The sequence below is a fragment of the Tamandua tetradactyla genome, chromosome 7, assembly GCF_023851605.1.
Source record: "Tamandua tetradactyla isolate mTamTet1 chromosome 7, mTamTet1.pri, whole genome shotgun sequence".
Lineage (NCBI taxonomy): Eukaryota > Metazoa > Chordata > Mammalia > Pilosa > Myrmecophagidae > Tamandua > Tamandua tetradactyla.
In genome coordinates, this window is record NC_135333.1 from 72223645 (window position 1) to 72241904 (window position 18260).

The window sequence follows — 18260 nt, forward strand, 5'->3', positions numbered from 1 at the left end:
TTGAAGGATTTTCTCCAATAAATCCTATTTTACATGTGTACCTTGTGACACTGGTGATCTGCATCCATGACCCCCTTGCACAGTGCTGATACTATTGTTATACAAACACAATTTTAAAAAGTACTTTCTGTGGTTTGTAGATACTTTGAAATGAGGAAGAGGAAGACACAGTAGAAAGAAACATGTTGCCTTTTGCAACAGTTCTGTTCTTGTCTGTGATTGCAGATGACCTGATTGGTATAGCAATTTAAAAACAAGCTTCAGTGTGTGGACAAAGTAACTGTGTATTAGCTCACCCTCATCTTTAGTTTATTACCTTTTTTTGTCAAGCTCTCTTTGCCTATCCATCAATGTCTGAAGACGTTACTTATGCTGATCTAAAATTCCAGGACTCCAGTCAGACAAAAAACATTCAGACGTTTGACAATTTGGAGGAAAAAGGTAAGACTGAAACCGGAGAGAACTATCTAGGAATGTCAGAATTGTGTGTGATTTTCTTTTTCATAGGCGAATAGCCAAGGCATGTCTGTTTATGGGAGAGAGAGAAACAGAGTAAGGAAAAGAAAGTGAAGGAGAAAGAGATCAGGGGACTCTTACAGGATTTTTTATTAACTACCAAATTAACTACCGACATATTACTCTCAAAATTATCCTACTTCTTTTGGAGATATTTTCCAAACTTAGTAAAAAATAAAAGGTTAAGTTAAATAAAAAGATACATCAAGGGATAAAGGGGAGAAAAAAGGCAAAGAAATATTTAAAGAGATAACATTCAAAACCACGCTGTATCATGATGATGAATATGCAACTACGTGATGATATTGTGAATTGCTGATTATATATGTAGAACGGAATGATCAAAATCAAAATGGGAATGTTTGAGTTTATTTGGTGTTTTTTGGGTATTTTTTAAAAAATAAAATAAAGTAATTATTTTAAAAAACCCACACTGTACCCAGAAGCTTTGCATTTTTCAACCCAATTTTTTTTTAGTTAGAGAAGTTGTGGGTTTACAAAATAGTCATGCATAAAATACAAGATCCTATGTATCACTCTATTATCGACACCTTACATTGGTGTGGTATATTTTTTACATTTGCTGATGCGACATAGGTTTACTTAGGGTTCACTGGTTGTACAGTTTCATGATTTTTTTTTAAATATTTTATCCTAGTACTATATACAGAACCTAAAATTTCCCTTAACCACAATAAAATATATAATTCAGTGTTGTTAATTATGTTCACAATGTGATATTATCATCCCCACCATCCATTTCCAAAACTTTTTCTGCATCCCAAATAGAAACTCTATATATTTTAAGCCTTAACTCCCTATTTCCTACCCCCACCCTGATTCCTTGTAACCAATAGTTTAGATTCTGATTCTTTGAGTTTGCTTATTCTAATTATATCATATCAGAGAGAATATACAATATTTGTTCTTTTTATCTGTGTATTTCACTCAATCTGATGTCTTCAAGGGTTCATTCTTTTTAATGGCTGAATAATAATCCATTGTGTATATATAAAACATTTTATGTATCCATTCATTAGTTGATGGGCACTTGAGTTGCTTCCATCTTTTGACAATTATAAATAATACCACTATGAACATCAGCGTGCAAATATGTTAGAGTCCCTGCCTTCACTTTTTTTGTGTGTATACCTAGAAGTGGGATTGCAGGTCATATGGTAAGTCTATACTTAACTTTCTGTGGAAATGCCAAACTGTCTTCCACAGCAGCTACCACCATGAGTGAATGAGTGCTCCTGTTTCTCTACATCCTCTTCAACACAAATTAGTTCAAATTTAAATTGTAATTTAAATAACCATTCCAATCAATGTGAAATCAATTCAAATTTAGATTGTAATATAAATAAATGGATTATGTTGATTTATGGTCTATATTTAAATAAAACCTTAATATCCTTCCTGCTCATAATACCATATCTCTCTTATGACATATAGTGTCTACCTCTTGGCTTCTGGACTTTTGCAGTGTAAGGTGCACTAACATGTACTTATTTGAAATCAGTATGTTTGATTACAATGTAACTTAAAGAGTAATGTGGAGAAAACGAGGGATTGATAGAAACAATGAAAAAGAAAGCAAGAGAAGACTTCTCAAGGGTTAAGTCATTTTCCCCCCATGAAATGTAACATCAATAAAATTCTTACTATAGACAGAAATTTCTTTTCATAACTTGGTGCACCTTACATCCATTTATCATCAGCTTTCTAAATTTTGGGAAAGATAACAGATTAATTCTGTGCTTTTCCTTTTAAATGTATTTTTTTGTTGTTGAAAAGAGGAGGAACATAAAGCTTTTGCAATATTTTCTGACTTAAGTTCCTTGTTTGCATTTCTTCCTTTTTATAATGTATGAGAACGGACATACCCCGAACTGAATATTGCCAACAATTATAGCATAGCTGAAATTATGACTTTAAGAGTCCCATAATTATGACCACCCCCTCCCGTCTCTTTTTCTACTAATCCACTTTATTCTAAATTTCCACCTCAAAAATTATTTGACTCTATGGAAATGAAAATTATTCATTTTCTCATTTTTGTCAAATTATCTCATTATCCACCTCAGAGTCTGCAGCATACAATAAAAAGTTTACATTCCATAACACTTACCCTTCCTCCCTTGCCCATTCCACTGTGATGTACTTTATTTTTCCCTTGAAAAACTCCAGTTCTGATTAAAACCAAATATCCACCCACTCTGAGCTCCATCCAAGCAGCTGGTATAGTTGAAAATATGAAAACTTTCAAGCTTAATTTACTCTCATTTGATAAACTTGCTTCCTACCTCATTCTAAATCTTTACTTTCTACTACCAAAATTGCCGCCCTAATATATCGCTCCTCACATTCTCTGTTTTCCTACTAGATAATGTTTACAAAGTACTTCTGTCAAAAGATGGTCCTCTTCACATTTTTTTTTCTGAATTTCAACCATCTGTTTCCCCAGTGAAATTTCTTCTACTATGTTCTCCTTTCTTTCCCACTTCCTTAATCTTGCCTCCTTCTCTACTTGATTTTTCCTTCTGAATGCACTGCCATGCTCTACAACTCCCAGCTTAACAAAACCCAATCCCCCTTGAACATTTAAACCTCTCTATTGCTACATTTTTTGAACCCTTTCATAACCCAACTTCTTGAAAGCATTAACTGTAGCCACTGCTCTCAGTTCCTCACCTCTCATTCTTTTCTCAACTGACTGAACAAATTTTTGCCCTGCTAATTCCATGGGAACTGCTCTTGTGGGGTCACCATCAATCACCTCTGTCCTTTTATTACCTGACTTCCCTGCAGGGTTAACAAATCTGAACTGTCCCTCTTTTAGGTAATTTTAATTGCACATTCTCCAAGACACACAATCTGCTTTTCTACTATGGCAATGCCAGTTCCCTCTCAGGCTTCTTTTTAAACTTTTCCCCGTGGGTCAAACTCACTTTGTTGGAACACCTGAGGGCTCTGTTCTGGATCCCTTTTTCTGGTGTCACTCACTATATGTCCTCTTCTAAATTACCTCATTCAGTCTTTTGAAAAAATATAGATATATTAATTTTTCTCTTAACCCTTCTCTCTCTCCCTGTTCATCCTCGTGTCCTTATGTATCATTAAATATCTAATTATCACCAAGTGTTTGCTATGTGCCAGCACTGTACTAAGTGCATTAAAAATATTAAATAATTTAGTCTTCATTATTTTATGGGCTTTCTTTTTCTTAACCAATGTAGACCCTGAGACACAGAGAAGTTAGATAACTTGCCCCAAGGTCCCACAAGTGAGAAGCAGCTGAACCAGGTTCAATCTCAGGTTTTCTAGTCCTAAGAGACTGTGCTGTGTTTTTTTGTTTGTTTTGTTTTGTTTTTATCAACATGCTATATTGTCTATAAATGTGTATATCTTCATTCTCCATTATTTTTCTCAAGTCAAAAATCCCTCATAATCAATACATAAAATTTATGCTATAGACTCTAACTTTAAAATGTATTCTTAATCCATCCACATCTCATGAGATTTGCTCACACTAATAAGCCAAACTACCATCTCTCTCACGTGGTATATTTCCTACTCTTTTCTCAGCTTCCAATACTGACACCCTATAATTTATTCTTCTATGCAATCGTAATTATCTTTCTAAAATAACAAAACAATTATTTTTCTTTCCTGATGAAGCATTTCTAGCGGCTTTCACAAAAGCCAGTGCCCTTACCCTGACTAATACAGCCTTCACTAATCCGTGTCCTGTCTTTTTCTTTGATCTTTTTTCTTGAATCTTATCTCATCTCAGATATAATTCCTTAGCCCTCTGGATTTCTTATGTTTTTGCTTTTTTTTTTTCCAAAAGGCAAAACTTCTCCCAGAATTAGGATCTTTGAGTTGGTTGTTCTTACTGCCTATGATGTATCTCCCACTGACTTTGCCTGCTGGCCCCATTAGCTATCACATCCAAAGCAGCCACTCTCTGTGTCACTCAGCTTATCATCTCTGCACGGCATAGTGCTACTTGAGCCTTTTAAATCTATTTTTAATCATTTTATTTAGTTGTTTCATCATTTATTTTGTCTCACAATTAAAATTTAACTCCCAGGAGAAAAGGGACTCATGTGTTTTACTCAATTCTGTATTGTCAGCACCCAGAATATTGTCTAGTGTACAGAAGGTACTCAAGAGATAACTTTTGAATAACTGAATGTATGCATAAATGAGACAATAATTCCTAAGAAATACAGCACTCGAAATCATAATTCTAACCTAGATGTAGTCTCAATCCTGTATCTTACACTATTAACTCTTTCTTCAAAGTCTAGAGAAGTTAAGTTTCACATTTACTTTCAATCCTCTCCATACATCACAATATATTGCATCACCCAGTGAGTTGCAGGATATATATCAGAGTATGGTAAAAGTAGTCTATTATTCCTGAATTATATTTTCTTAAAATATCTAGTCTTCACAAATACACATGATGAGAATTTTAAACATACAGTGATTTAATAATAATTCATTCATAATATAAAATTCACAATTCCTATTTTTTAATAAAGAAATTGTCTGCTTGGGGCTTTACTGTTTGTTCAGTAAAAGTTTGTAGTTCAAAAAAGTTTTTTGAGAAATTCTAATGAGGAAATATCTTAGGACTGGCCTAACTAATCAAGAGTTGATTGAAGGGCATCCATAGACATAACACAGTGATAGCTTATCATGTATTCTCCACAGCCCAAATGTTTTGTTTTGGGGAATCCATAAAATACTGAAGTGGTTTTCTTTGACACTGTACATTGGCTTACTCAAGGAAAGAAAACCCAGGTTGACTGATCATTCCATTAGCCTCCAGCTACTCAGTCTGTCCAGTTTGTACAGACCAGTCTCAGTGTACATAGATTGATTGGTTTTCTCCTCCTCTCTTTTCTAACTCCTGTTTTTACTTCTTTATTTCTTGAATCGACTTACCAATTCGATTGGTTCCTTTCTATAAGAACCAATTTGCATGCAAAATAACTAACTATAAGCTTTTTACTTATTCTGCAAAAAAAAAAATGTTTTAATGTCATTGCATTCCTAGAAAATCACATTCTTGTACAAGGGAAATGTTAACAAAGAAAGAAAGGTCAAGTCAATTGTTCTAGTTTGCTAGCTTCTGGAATGCAATATACCAGAAATGGAATGGCTTTTAAAAAGAGGAATTTAATAAGTTGCTAGTTTATAGTTCTAAGGCCAAGAAAATGTCCCAATTAAAACAAGTCTATAGAAGTGTCCAATCAAAGGCATCCAGGGAAAGATGCCTTGGTCAAAATGAAGTTCAGGGTTTCTCTCTCAAGTGAAAAGGCATGTGGTGAACACAGTCAGGGTTTCTTTTTCTGCTGGAAGGGCACATGGCAAACACAGTGTCATCTGCTAGCTTTCTCTCCTGGCTTCCTATTTCATAAAGCTCCCTGGAAGGCATTTTCCTTCTTCATCTCCAAAGGTTGCTGGCTGGTAGACTTTTTGCTTCTTGTGGCTATTTCATCTTCTCTGCTCTCTCTGAATCTCCCCATTCTCCAAAATGTTTTCCATTTCATAGGATTCCAGTAAACTAATCAAGGCCCATCCAAATGGGTGGAGTCACATCTCTATTTAATCAGGTTTAACACCCACATTGATTGAGTGACATCTCCATGGAGATAACTCAACCAAGTTTCCAACCTATAGTACTGAATAGGAATTAAGAGAAACGGTTGCTCTCACAAGATTGCTTAGGATAAATCATGGCTATTTTAGGGTACCAAATCTTTCAAACCAGCACATCAATCAATTAATGAATCAATTACATTATAATGTATACCATTTCCAGACCTCTGTGTTAATTTTGCTTTCCACAGCAAGCCCTGCTCCTTCCCATGTGTGGCACCAAATAGCCTTGGCTCTGACTCTTCTCTGCCTTCTACTGCTGATTGGATTGGGAGTCTTAGGAAGCATGTGTATGTATTCCCTCCAATTTTATTGAAAGGGAAAGCATTTAGATTGAGTCTTGCAACCAAAGCATTCTCTTTGAATTCAAGTTTTTGAATGATGATAGTTGTTATGCCTACAATGGGGCTTAAAATATGCACTGGTCTCCTTCCTTCATTCCTGTAGAGTAACTGCTTAATTGTCCCCTTTAATATACTTACTAATATTTCTGCAAAGAGGAGATGGTTGAACTACTGAGGAATTAAATTTTTGATCATCTCTTTTTCTGATCTGGAGTTTACATAACCTCAAAGACAGAAATGGGAAAATTGAATAAACTGCAAGATATAAAAGAAGAACTTGAGAGAAATGTTTCTCTGCAACTGGTGAGCAACACAAACATCTCCAAGAAGATCGTGAATCTCTCCATCACAATGCAAGAATTAGCAACCAAATTATGCTATGAGCTATACAGAAGACAAACAGGTAGTCCTATATTCCTCTCTCAGGGTATTCATTAGAAAAGGAATAAAATCTTTCAGCCACTTGAGAATCATTTCCTTCATAGCTAGGAGCCTTTATGTGGGTGAGACAATTAAATATGGTTGACAGAGGACTCCCTGGTGTTTATATGCAGTTAGAAGAAAAACAGAAAAAGGACTAATAACTATAGATCCCCAAATTCTCAGAGGCTAACAGCTATTCCATGAGATACTAGACATTATAGGTGAGACCAGTCCCATTCCTTCAATGGAATATGGCTTCTCTAATCTGACATTTACTACTGTTCTTCTGAGATGCTAAAGTCAATAGACGATATGAAGGAAAGGATATCACCTTATAGGTGGCCTCGTTACTTTAGTCAATGACTGATGAGAAAGATAGTTAATAGAAAGGAAATAAAGTCTGGCATTAACTATGGAATTGGGAGAATTTCGTCTTACAATATCTCTGAGAATTTCTATAGCTTCTGAAACTAAAACATGCTCCTTGTGCTCTTGAGATGTTCTTGAAAAATCCAGCAAGTTAGAGAGTTAGAGTGCTCTGGTTGGAGAAGTCAGGGCCGATGGAGTTTTATGGGGTCAATTTTCCCAGTTTCTGGTGATTAGATTTTATTTCTATTGAGAGATAGAAAATACAATAAAGAGAGAAAGAATAAGTAATGACTCATTCAGGGTTCTGAAGTAGAAAGATGCATTGGAATCCAAATACTCAATTTGAGATAACTGGACCTTAACTGTGAGGTTTTTTTTGTTTGTCTGGCTAGGAGTAAGAGTTGTTTAATGTTTGCTGTATTTAGATTTTCCTGGGCACTTTCTAAAATAGGGTCTGAACCTTGAAGTTCTTTCAACTGTAATCCCCCATTTTTCACAGGATCCCTATTATGCTGGTAAAGTCTGGGGTCAGGAGGGACATTCTGTAGTCCTATGATTAGACCTCACTCTTCCAGCGGGTTAGCATCTCTGGACTTCACAGGTGCATCTCAGCCTTCACATCCTCTTAAGTGGTAGGGGAAGGCTAGAAGGATCTGGAGTTAGGTAGTTCCCTTCCTTCAGGTTTTAGGCACTAGTAAAACAGTGTTTCCCTGAGAAAACACACTTGTTAAGGAAAACAGAACACTCTGGACTTATTTCAAAATGGTTTCTTTTCCCCTCTCCCGGCCGGAAGCATGAGATTTCCCCCCCCAGTCTTCTCCCAGGGAATCTGGTGGAGCTCCTGGAAGTAAAATTCATGAAAGCAATTTTCCACCACCTGAAATGGGCATCAATAGTTTGTAACTCTCAAGCTAGCTCCAGGTTTTAACAGCGGCTATCTGCTCTCAGCAAGCTCTGTATTCACCTGTCTCTCCAGTTTTCAGGGTAGTGATTTGCCCAGTGATTATGATTCTGTAATGGATTTTAAAAAAAGTTTTTAATTTTCAGGTTGTTCAGATTTTTACTTTTGTGAGGACAAGGGTGTTGACTTCAAACTTTACAAGTGGGACTAGAAACCAGGAGACAAAAGTGCTTAATTTGAAAAGTGTTGTTCAAGTTATGTGTTGGAGACATTATGGTGGTAAAGAAGGGTCTAGAAAGAGGATTCATTTTCTTCCCCTTTGATGTAAAAAGAAGAGGCACATGTACATTTGGTTTATTTAATACGGAGGGCAAAGGAATAATAAGTACAATGGAGATCAACATATGCAGACAGACTAACAAAAAACAACCTCTACAACAAAAACCTATGTTCTTCTTCCAGAGCACAAATGTAAACCTTGCCCAGAGAGATGGATATGGCATGAGGACAATTGTTATGGCCTATTTGATAACTTGCAGACATGGCAAAAAGGTGAAGAGTTGTGTTCTGCTAAAAAAGCCAGCCTGTTGAAGATTAAGAACAAAAGGATTTTGGTGAGACTCCCTGGCTCTCTGATTGTAAGGGAGGGATTCCCTTTTCTTATCATAGAAAGGAGAGGAATGGGTTATCTAGCTTAGGTAAGGAAATGACTGTATTATTCGACATGATTTTGGTCTCAGAGTATGCTTTCTGAGCATTTATCTAAAAATATATTCTTAAGGGTTATCAATTCCATACAATCTACATAAAAGGAGATTCTGAGTTTTGCTATGTCAGATTTTTTTAAACTAACAGAAGGAGCCAAGATATACTAGTATAGCAGGATAGTTGGATAAAACATGTATAAATAAATTGAACTAGGATGTGTTGGCAATGGCAAGTGCCAAGCAGATAGATTTCACTTTTCCCCTCTCCCAGTTGGAAGCATGAGGTATTTCCCCAGTTTCTCCCAAAGAATCTGGTGGGGCTCCTGGAAGTAAAACTCATGAAAGTGATTTTCCACCACCTGAAGCTGGGCATCAGTTTTAACTCTCAAGCTAGCTCCAGACCCAGGAAAAGTGTGTTCTCTGGTAGATTTACTTATTTTTATTTTCCTCTTTTCTCATACCTAAATAATAGCTCCATATTTTCCTTATTACTCAGTGTTTCTGGTCTCTCAGATAGTAATCATATATTTATTATTTATGCAAAAGTACGTTTCCTAAGAGTCTTTGCTTCTCTATTCTGAGAATCTTTGCCATCCTTTATGGAGGAGGAGAAAATCAATTCAGTCTCTTCCTCTACTGATCATTCCCAAATGACTCTTTCATAGTTACTTATTTAAAAAATGAAAAAAGTCTGGACTGATTCTGAGTTCTATTCTTCTAACCAGGCTTACATGACTTTGCTGCATTTTACTTCTGCTCTTTTTATGTTTCTATTAACTTATGTTTATAGTCATTAACTGCAGTCCCTGGACTGAATGTGTGCTGCTCGCATATTTGAATCCTGAAGCTTGTGAACTTTCATTGACCCGAAGTTATATATGGATTGGAAGATCCTTTCTCCATATGAGACAGTAATTGAAGCTGTGCAAAAGCTTGAGACAATCTTACAGCAAAGAACACTGGAATGTAAGGTCTAAAATTAGAGCGCAATATTATGTGCTACCTTGACATCTGAAAAAGGAGGAGGGAGACCTTCAATATCACAAATTTTCCTCCCTACTTTGCTCACACAGATAAGGTCTCCTAGCCAAATACCTCCTTATCCAATGTACCAAATACAGTTTTGGCTTATCCCTGAGTATCGGGATTCAGTTTTTTGTCAGAATGCAGAATTATTCAACCCAGCCAATCACATTCTCCCATGGAAACAGGGGTCCACCTCATCCTTTTACTACTACAAAGCCCGCCTCCTACAGCCCTTGCCTGTTCACTCTGTTCAAATGCCGTCCCTGTGGCACGTGGTCCTCTAACTCCCTGAGCTGTGAGTGTTTGTGACTAACAAACTGCTGTTGAACCCATCTGTCATGCGTCTAGCCAATCCCATAACCCGAGACAGGAATCCTTCTCTCATCAATAGATGAAGAGGAGACCATCAAACTAGTGACTTCTTTCCATTTATTTTAATGGCATTGAAGGTAGTAGCAATGTGTCAAAAATGTTACCTTAGGCAGTAATTTGTAAGAAATTATGTTATGAAATAATGTATAGAAAGTTTTAACACATATCTATTTCCTGTAGGAATTTGTAAAATCCCAGAATTTACGTAACTATTGGCTGGGATTATCTCCCAGAAAAGATTACAGATCCTATGATAGTATGGATGAGAAAATTATCTCTTCTAACTGGTAAGTCTCATTTTCACTTTGAGTTTTCAAAGTTGGGTTTCAGTAGAGGTGATTTCTACTGGAGCATTGCAGATTCCATGTAAAACCAGCTTCAACTGAAATTGCATTCTTAAATTTGACAAGGCACCAACTAAGTTTTTATAGACACATCTGGGATAATCTCAGTGAGTGATGTTTTTATCTAAGAAGATTATCAAAACCAACAAAAGGTATTGGGTTCTAACATGCACTATAAATTGTGTTAAATGATGGAGATATAAAGATAAATAAAAAATTGATTTTTCCCTTAAGTTACTTAGCCATTAATTGTATGTACAGACTGATTAAACACAATCTATTAGATGAACTAGAAATAAGCAGAATATAATGTAAGTCCTTTAGAATAATGAAAAATAAATTTTAGTTTTGGAATTTGTGCTAAACTGACATATAAAGTGGGTATTTTTGAATGAAGGAAATTAGACTAGAAGACATTCAGGTCAAGAGAATAAGATGAATTTAGGTATGGTTGATTACATATATAGTATATATAAAATATTTTGTTGTGTACTATATTGAATTTGGTCATATATATATATATATATATATATATATATATATATACATACACACACACACACGTTTATAAATGGATTTACATATTGTATTTATCCTGCTTGTAATGGGAAAAAACATCAAGACTTTACATAAAAATAGTGCCCAAATTCCATTTGTGTTTCATAATCCATGAAATTTTGGAGGCAGGCAGATAGGATCAAACTGAGGAAAGACTCAGGAGCCTCAAACTGCCGGATAATTTTGGAAACCCAAAAGTCAGCACACATCTGCTAGTTGAGAAGATATCCAACTTGAGGGAATTCATGGACAGCTGTTTCGGAGTGCAAACACACTGGATCTAAGCAGTGAGATTCCTGTATACTCACCTCATTGCGCAAGGCTGCAACTTGCGATTTTAGTTGCTGTTTGTTTTTGCTTTCTTTATTCCTTCAGACAAATAGTGGTTGCAGGAGTGTGGGTCTGAAGACAAGGTGGGCCTATCTTTGTTGGGGGAATAGGATAACAAAAATGATAGGGGAAAGATATATCTTAAGGATCTCATTTGGAGTGAAAAACCTAGACACAAAGATAGTATTGTGTGTATTTGGGGAGTGTTTAGATGGAATATTGTTTTGAAGAAAGTGTTTAGATGGAATACATGTATTTATTTGTAATTATGGGAAGGTAATCTGTATTGGAATAGAAAACACAGTAAATGTTTCAGATTGTCCAGTAATTTTACTGAGAGAAAAAGTTGAATAACACACTCGAAATAAGAAAAATAAAATGAATAAAATGCAAAGAAATTAAAGGAAAAATGAAGTAGGGTGAAAAAATAAATGTCAGTGTAACTGAAGGTGATGAGCTAAATCCTTTAGAAAAAAATATTAAGGCTGTCAAATCCTCTTACAAATAACTTCAGTTGTAGGTTGTTTCTTATACTGCTATAAAATAACATTTTGTACCTCTCGATTTTTTGGTCCATATGTTCTGGCTGACATTCTGGGAGGCAGCACTATATAGCAGTCAACACATAACAGTCTCTGATTCTGAGTATTTATTGCATGATATTGGATAGAACATCATCCTTTTAGGGCATTGCTTCCTGTTTGAGTATCCAGTAAGCCATTTCACCTTTAAAGTAAACCAGCCTATTCCAAGTGATGGGGGATATAAGACAAGTTAATTTCATAGGCAAGAGCCCATCATTACACTTTATTTTCTAATAAATTATTTTCCTGGTCAGGAGCAAAGGTGTAAAGAATACAGTGGTGGTGAGTAAAATATTCTGTGAAATCTCCAATAGTGATGCAAGCAAAAGCATTATGCACAGGGAAAATGAATCCATATTTAGATATTGTCCATTCAATTGAGGCTAAATCTCTGCCCACTCAATTATAAGTCAACCTGCCACCATCTCCCTTGGGACTGGTGATATATCAGGAACTCAATGTTGGTTTCTGCTTTTGATGATTTGGCCCTCAACCATAGCAGTTGCCAAGTTAATATTTTAAAGAAAAGTCCATGCTATTGAGCTTGTACATACATATATCCTACTACCATGGAAACTTGTTCATAGGCAAGTGCCAGAATGACAGTGAAATAGACTGACTAACATCACTGAGAGTGTCATTTGGTCTACCTGATCATTAAGAAACTTTTTTGCTGTGGGTTTCCTTTTGTGAACATTCACATCCTTAATAAATATCTGTGTCAATTCTAAGAAGTCCATCAACATACCTCTTTTCCAAATATTCACAAATTTTCCAATACTCTTCCTTAAACATTACAAACTATTCAGCAACAAACCATTTGTAACTTCCCATGAATCAAGGTAGATCCATATTTCTAGCTATCTATCACTCCAGGCAAAGTGAGCAAACAAAATATTCTACTTGGCATGCTGCCCACTCAGAAGATTTACTTCATGACTATTCTTCAGATTCAAGCTGGAGTGGGCCTGAAATACTGTAGCTGTCCAATTTCAGGTGATAACAACATCATCGTCAGATCCGTCTATAAATCATGCTTGAGTTTGTCCTTATTAGGCTTTTGATCATAAGGAACCCTCTGAGGCTATGAGAACAGACTGATGGAGAGAAGGCAATGAAACAGAAGCCAGTATTGAAGGCATCTGTTACCTTTTCATGCAACTTATTCATCTTTCAGACCTGGCTAATCTAATCTATTATAGACAATTTCCACTTGAAGACAGAGCATTGATAGATGAACACAACCAACCTTATTGCTGGGTGGGTAAGCTACCTCATCAGTTGATGATGGAAAGCTCAAGCCACCTAATCACCTGATATTCCATGTAATCAAGATCCTCTTGATTACTTGCAAGAGGATATTGTATGGAACCTCTGGCAAGCAATGATAGGAGAATCACACAGTATAGAACATATTTTAGAAAAAAAGTACTTATACGAAAATAAACAGTGTGCCTATTTCACCTGTGTCCAGTTCCAAGTTTCATAATCACATTATTTCCAAGCGAATGTTCTATCACATGAGAAACCCAGACAATGAATTCAACTGACATAATTCAGCAATACACAGTGCTAAATCTTGCATTTGATTATCATAAATAACAGCAGTATGGCTATAATCTTTTTAGGTCTACATGGAAGCTCTTTACCATGTCATGTCGTGAGTTGACACATAAAAATCCTAAACTTGTCATTTCTACTCTGTAAGTGTTCCTGTGCACACGGAAAAATGTATTCCACATCACAGTCCTTCAAGTCAACATTACAACCATTAGAAATGCAGCAGTTGCTTGGGCTCACAAGGCACTTGCTTCCCTTGGCATTTCGTCATAACTAACTACAGGTGATAACTTGATTAATGGCGACGTCTCTATATGCCCTGGGTTACCAGCATTCCATTTCCCATTGGTAAGGAGCTCAGTATTGCTTAAGCCCAAGGATGTGAAAAAATTCATCCCAAATCATCTTGGAGGATCTATTTCCTGAGGCCACACCTGAAGCAATTCTTTATCACTCATGGCCATTCAGGAAACAGAAACAACATCAGCAATTAAAACAGGGCAAATTTAATATAAAGAATTATTAACTGGAAAAGAAGATTAATAACTAAGAGAGGTAAAGAAAGAGAAGATGTAGGGAGCAGCTGCTGTGGCTCAGGACTGGGGGAGAGTACCAGTGAAGGCATTTACAACATGGAGGAGGGTCCCCACCCTCACTGGAGAAGGTGTATTTGTGGCCTCTGGGTGGTAAGAATCTTTAGGAATTGCCACAGCCAAGGATGGCAAGAAAAACTCCTATATGTTGGTGAAACTTTCCATGAACCCATTCTCTGTAATGTTGGCAGAATTCATTGGAAAGACACCACTAGGGTGGTGGTGAAACTCCCTGTGCTTTCCTACTGGAATGCTGGAAAAATTCATTAGGAAGCCCTGCTAGGGTTCTGATGAGAAGCCCTGGAAAACAGCTCACTGGAGAGCCAGAAAAACTTGTTGGATCTCCTTCTACTGAGAAGTTGTCTCTGGTGTTTTGGCAAAACTCTCAGGGCAGGTGCTTGAGGATGTGCCAACAAAATTACAGTAGGGTGTGTACTGCTGTATGTCCCACATATCACTGCCAAGAGATCCACTCAAGAAAGAAGATAAGTATCAAAAACAAGAGGTCTCTTTTGAAGTATCCCCATGGCTCCCTTTACTAACAATGGCTAAGGAGAAATGTCTATATAGTAATGCTCCAGTATAATAAAGCATGGAAAAATAAAAAGATGAATTTGCAGCTGAGATGCAATAAATTGATAGCTAGCATATGGCATACTTAATTATAAACTTTTCTAAGTATATTTACATTTTATTTATGATTTTTTTCACAAGAGTAACTTAGAAGTCTATGTGCTTTAATTTCTCAAAGTATGGGGAATTTTCACTTACACTTATGTCATTTCTCACAAAATTATTTAGGCTTTTGTCCTAAAATGTTATTTTATTAACTACAGGTGATAACTGGATTAATGGTGATGATTCTGCATACTGTGAATTACTAACATCTCATGGTACAATATATGATCAGTTTTTTTCAATATGTTGTTTGCTTGAGAAAATAAATACTCTTTAATCAGTGAACATGGGACATATATATTGATCCAATTATTAAATTATGTGGTTTAAATTTCCTACATTTCTATATTCTTGCATTTTTTTGCTGCTTTATTATAACAGAATTATACTAAAATCTCTCACCATGATGGTTTTAGTTCTCATTCGCTCTATAGTTTTATCATATAAATGTATACTATATGATATTATATTTTTAAACATTTTTTAATTTTATTTTATGTAATATAGAGATAGATAGATACAGGACACCATCAGGTATATGAATATACTCATCATAGGAGTCTCAGGAGAAGAAGAAAGAGAGAAAGACATGGAAGGAAAATTTAAAGAAATAATGGCAAGGACTTACGACTGGGCTGGTTAGAGCTGAGAATCTAATGGAGTGGCATTAGTGTAAATGTATTAGATAAACGTTGTAGGGGGGTTGGTGGATAGGTCTAGAAGTATAGGACAGCAAGTATTCCAGATGTGAGAAAAGGGAGACAGCAGAGAGAAATAAGGTAGGGTTCCACATTGTATATTTGTCAAAAAAAAAAAAAAAGTAACATGGACACTCTCGATACCCTGAAAAGTCATTCAAGTTTACTTTAGATAATGCAGACCTTAGGAGCAATTATGTCATATATGAAAAATACTTTTTCTGTGAATATGTTTCAAATATCTGATCACAAATTTCTCTTTCAGGTATATAAGAGACACACACTACCTAACCAATGACATGTCTTGTGGATATATAGAAAAAATGTACATTTATTATGATTTATGTACTGAAAGGAGAAAAACTATATGTGAGAAATTGGCCAATCCAGTGAAGATTGAAAGTATGCTAACGATTAAAGATCCAGATGGAAGATTGTAGTTATTTTTGCCTCAGCCAATATCCTACAATTGAAGGTAACTTTAAAGAGCGCGCATCTCCTAGACACACAAAAGTAATAAAGACGCTATGAGACTAAATTTTTGCCTCTTTCTGAAGGGAACCCACAGTCATATCTTATCATGTAGATAGAGTCCAGATAACTTTGAGCATAAATACAATATTTTCTGTTGAGAAGATAGGAACTTGAAGCTAATATTTTCTCTACTTTTCCAGAAATAAAGAAAAATACCAACCTTTTAGAAAATCAGAGAAAATTTAAAACAGGTTATATAAAAAGTATAAAACAACATAACCAATTGAGGTTTATTCCAGTAATACAAAATTGATTTGATGTTTTGGAGAAAGAGAGGGACTGAGACAGAGAGAAACAGAAAGAAAACAGGATCATTTTAATAGCTGCATTAAAAGCATTTCTTTCATTTGATGAAATTCAATATCCAATCATAATTAAACCTTTCATAAAACTGGAATAAATTTTCCCTAATATGGTAAAATGTCTTTACATAAAACAGACACAAAAAACAACATTAAGTTACCATCACACTTCTGGTAAAATAGTAAATGTTTTCTTTTAAGTTATGGAACAATATAAATATGGTATTTAGCAATCCTTTTATTCAACAACCTTCATATCTAGTTGAGGTCCTACTCAGTGGATTAAAGCAAAAAATATATATATATATGGTAAGGGAGAAATAAAACATACTTTCTAACAAATGTAACTGTGTACGTAAATCTAATAAAATATATAAACTGTCAGAACAAATAAACCAGTAACTGGATAAGATCAGTAACTGGATAAAATCTCCATATGCAAAAATCAATCGTATTTCTATATACTGACAATAAACAACTGGAAATAAAATTTAAATAGTTGTATCATTTATAATGTTATATAAGAACATAATATAGTAACAAATCTAATTAAAATATGAAAACTCTATATGGGAAATGTGCCTACCATTGCCTCATCCATATTATGCAACCTTCCTAGGGATCTCCATACACAATGATTGGTAAATATGAGGATACAAAGCCCAGCCCCTTTTCCGCAATTTGAAGGAACTATGAAGGGGCCATCCTAGCTTCAGAAATCCCCATGGAAACAGTCAAAGCCTTTATACAGAATAATATCACCAATCAATCTCTCCTAATACCCAAACATGCTTCTTCCCTTCTTATCCAATAGTATAAGCCTAGGAGCACTCCATAATAACCCCAGTGCGAGTTCATTTATACTAAGAGACTGGCTTCTCCGGAAACTAAACCCCAACAGTGAGTAGTAAGAAAGGTCCATAACGTAGATGCCAAGAATCGATTTGGAGCCTACATCACCCACTGCGCAACTAGCAATGAGGATTCCATCACTGATGGTAGTGGAGAAAGGATTGCTCAGACGTAGTTATACTGCGATTGTCAAAATTTTTATAAGTAGTGAACTGGAATGGTGAAGGGCAATGCACTAGGTAGTGAGATGTATCAGGTATTTGGGAAATAGAAGGGACAGTATAGAAACTGAAAAGACAGCAGATTAGGTGGTGGTTGTTAAGCTCAATTGACACTATGGAAAAGCATAAGGGAAGACTGAAAGTGCATAACCAGAGGGATAAAAAAGCTAAGTATGAATGCTGCCAAGGTTCTATAAAAAGGAACCGAATTTCATGCAGTTAGCATGCAGAGAAAACTGAGAACCAGGCTAAGAATTTAATGAAAAATGAAGAAGAGTAGCAGAGATCAAAAGAATATTAAAAATTTAATGTCGCCTAGCTGCTTTGCCAACATCAGGGCCATACTTGGAAAAGCATAAAATGGAATAAATTTGGTTGATGCCCCACAATTTCTTTGCATTTATTTTTTCATTAGAGAAGATGTGAATGTACAGAAATCATGGATTAAATACAAGATCCCCATATACCACCCTATTATTAACACCTCCCACTGATGTGGAATATTTGTTACAATTATAACAGCACATTTTAATACTGTACTATTAATCATAGTCCATGCTTAACTTAGGATTCACTGTTTGTATAGTGCACATCCATGGATTTTACAAAATTTATTCTTTTATAATGTATTCAACCTAACATTTTCCCATTAAACCACATTCAAATATATAT

General features: G+C 35.5%; 1 protein-coding gene across 2 annotated transcripts; it reads left to right on the top strand.

Moving 5' to 3' along the window:
* Positions 1-131: 131 nt before the first annotated feature.
* Positions 132-17554, top strand: CLEC12A (C-type lectin domain family 12 member A). 2 transcript variants are annotated; one of them, XM_077169995.1, is made up of 6 exons: positions 138-441; positions 6384-6482; positions 6751-6939; positions 8692-8843; positions 10515-10621; positions 15945-17368. In XM_077169995.1, the coding sequence occupies exons 1-6, from the start codon at positions 351-353 to the stop codon at positions 16117-16119; spliced, it is 813 nt and encodes a 270-aa protein (XP_077026110.1). In that variant the 5' UTR covers positions 138-350; the 3' UTR covers positions 16120-17368. The 2 variants fall into 2 exon arrangements, with proteins under 2 accessions (XP_077026111.1, XP_077026110.1); XM_077169996.1 differs by lacking the exon at positions 6384-6482 and having other exon boundaries at positions 132-441; positions 15945-17554.
* Positions 17555-18260: the final 706 nt, after the last annotated feature.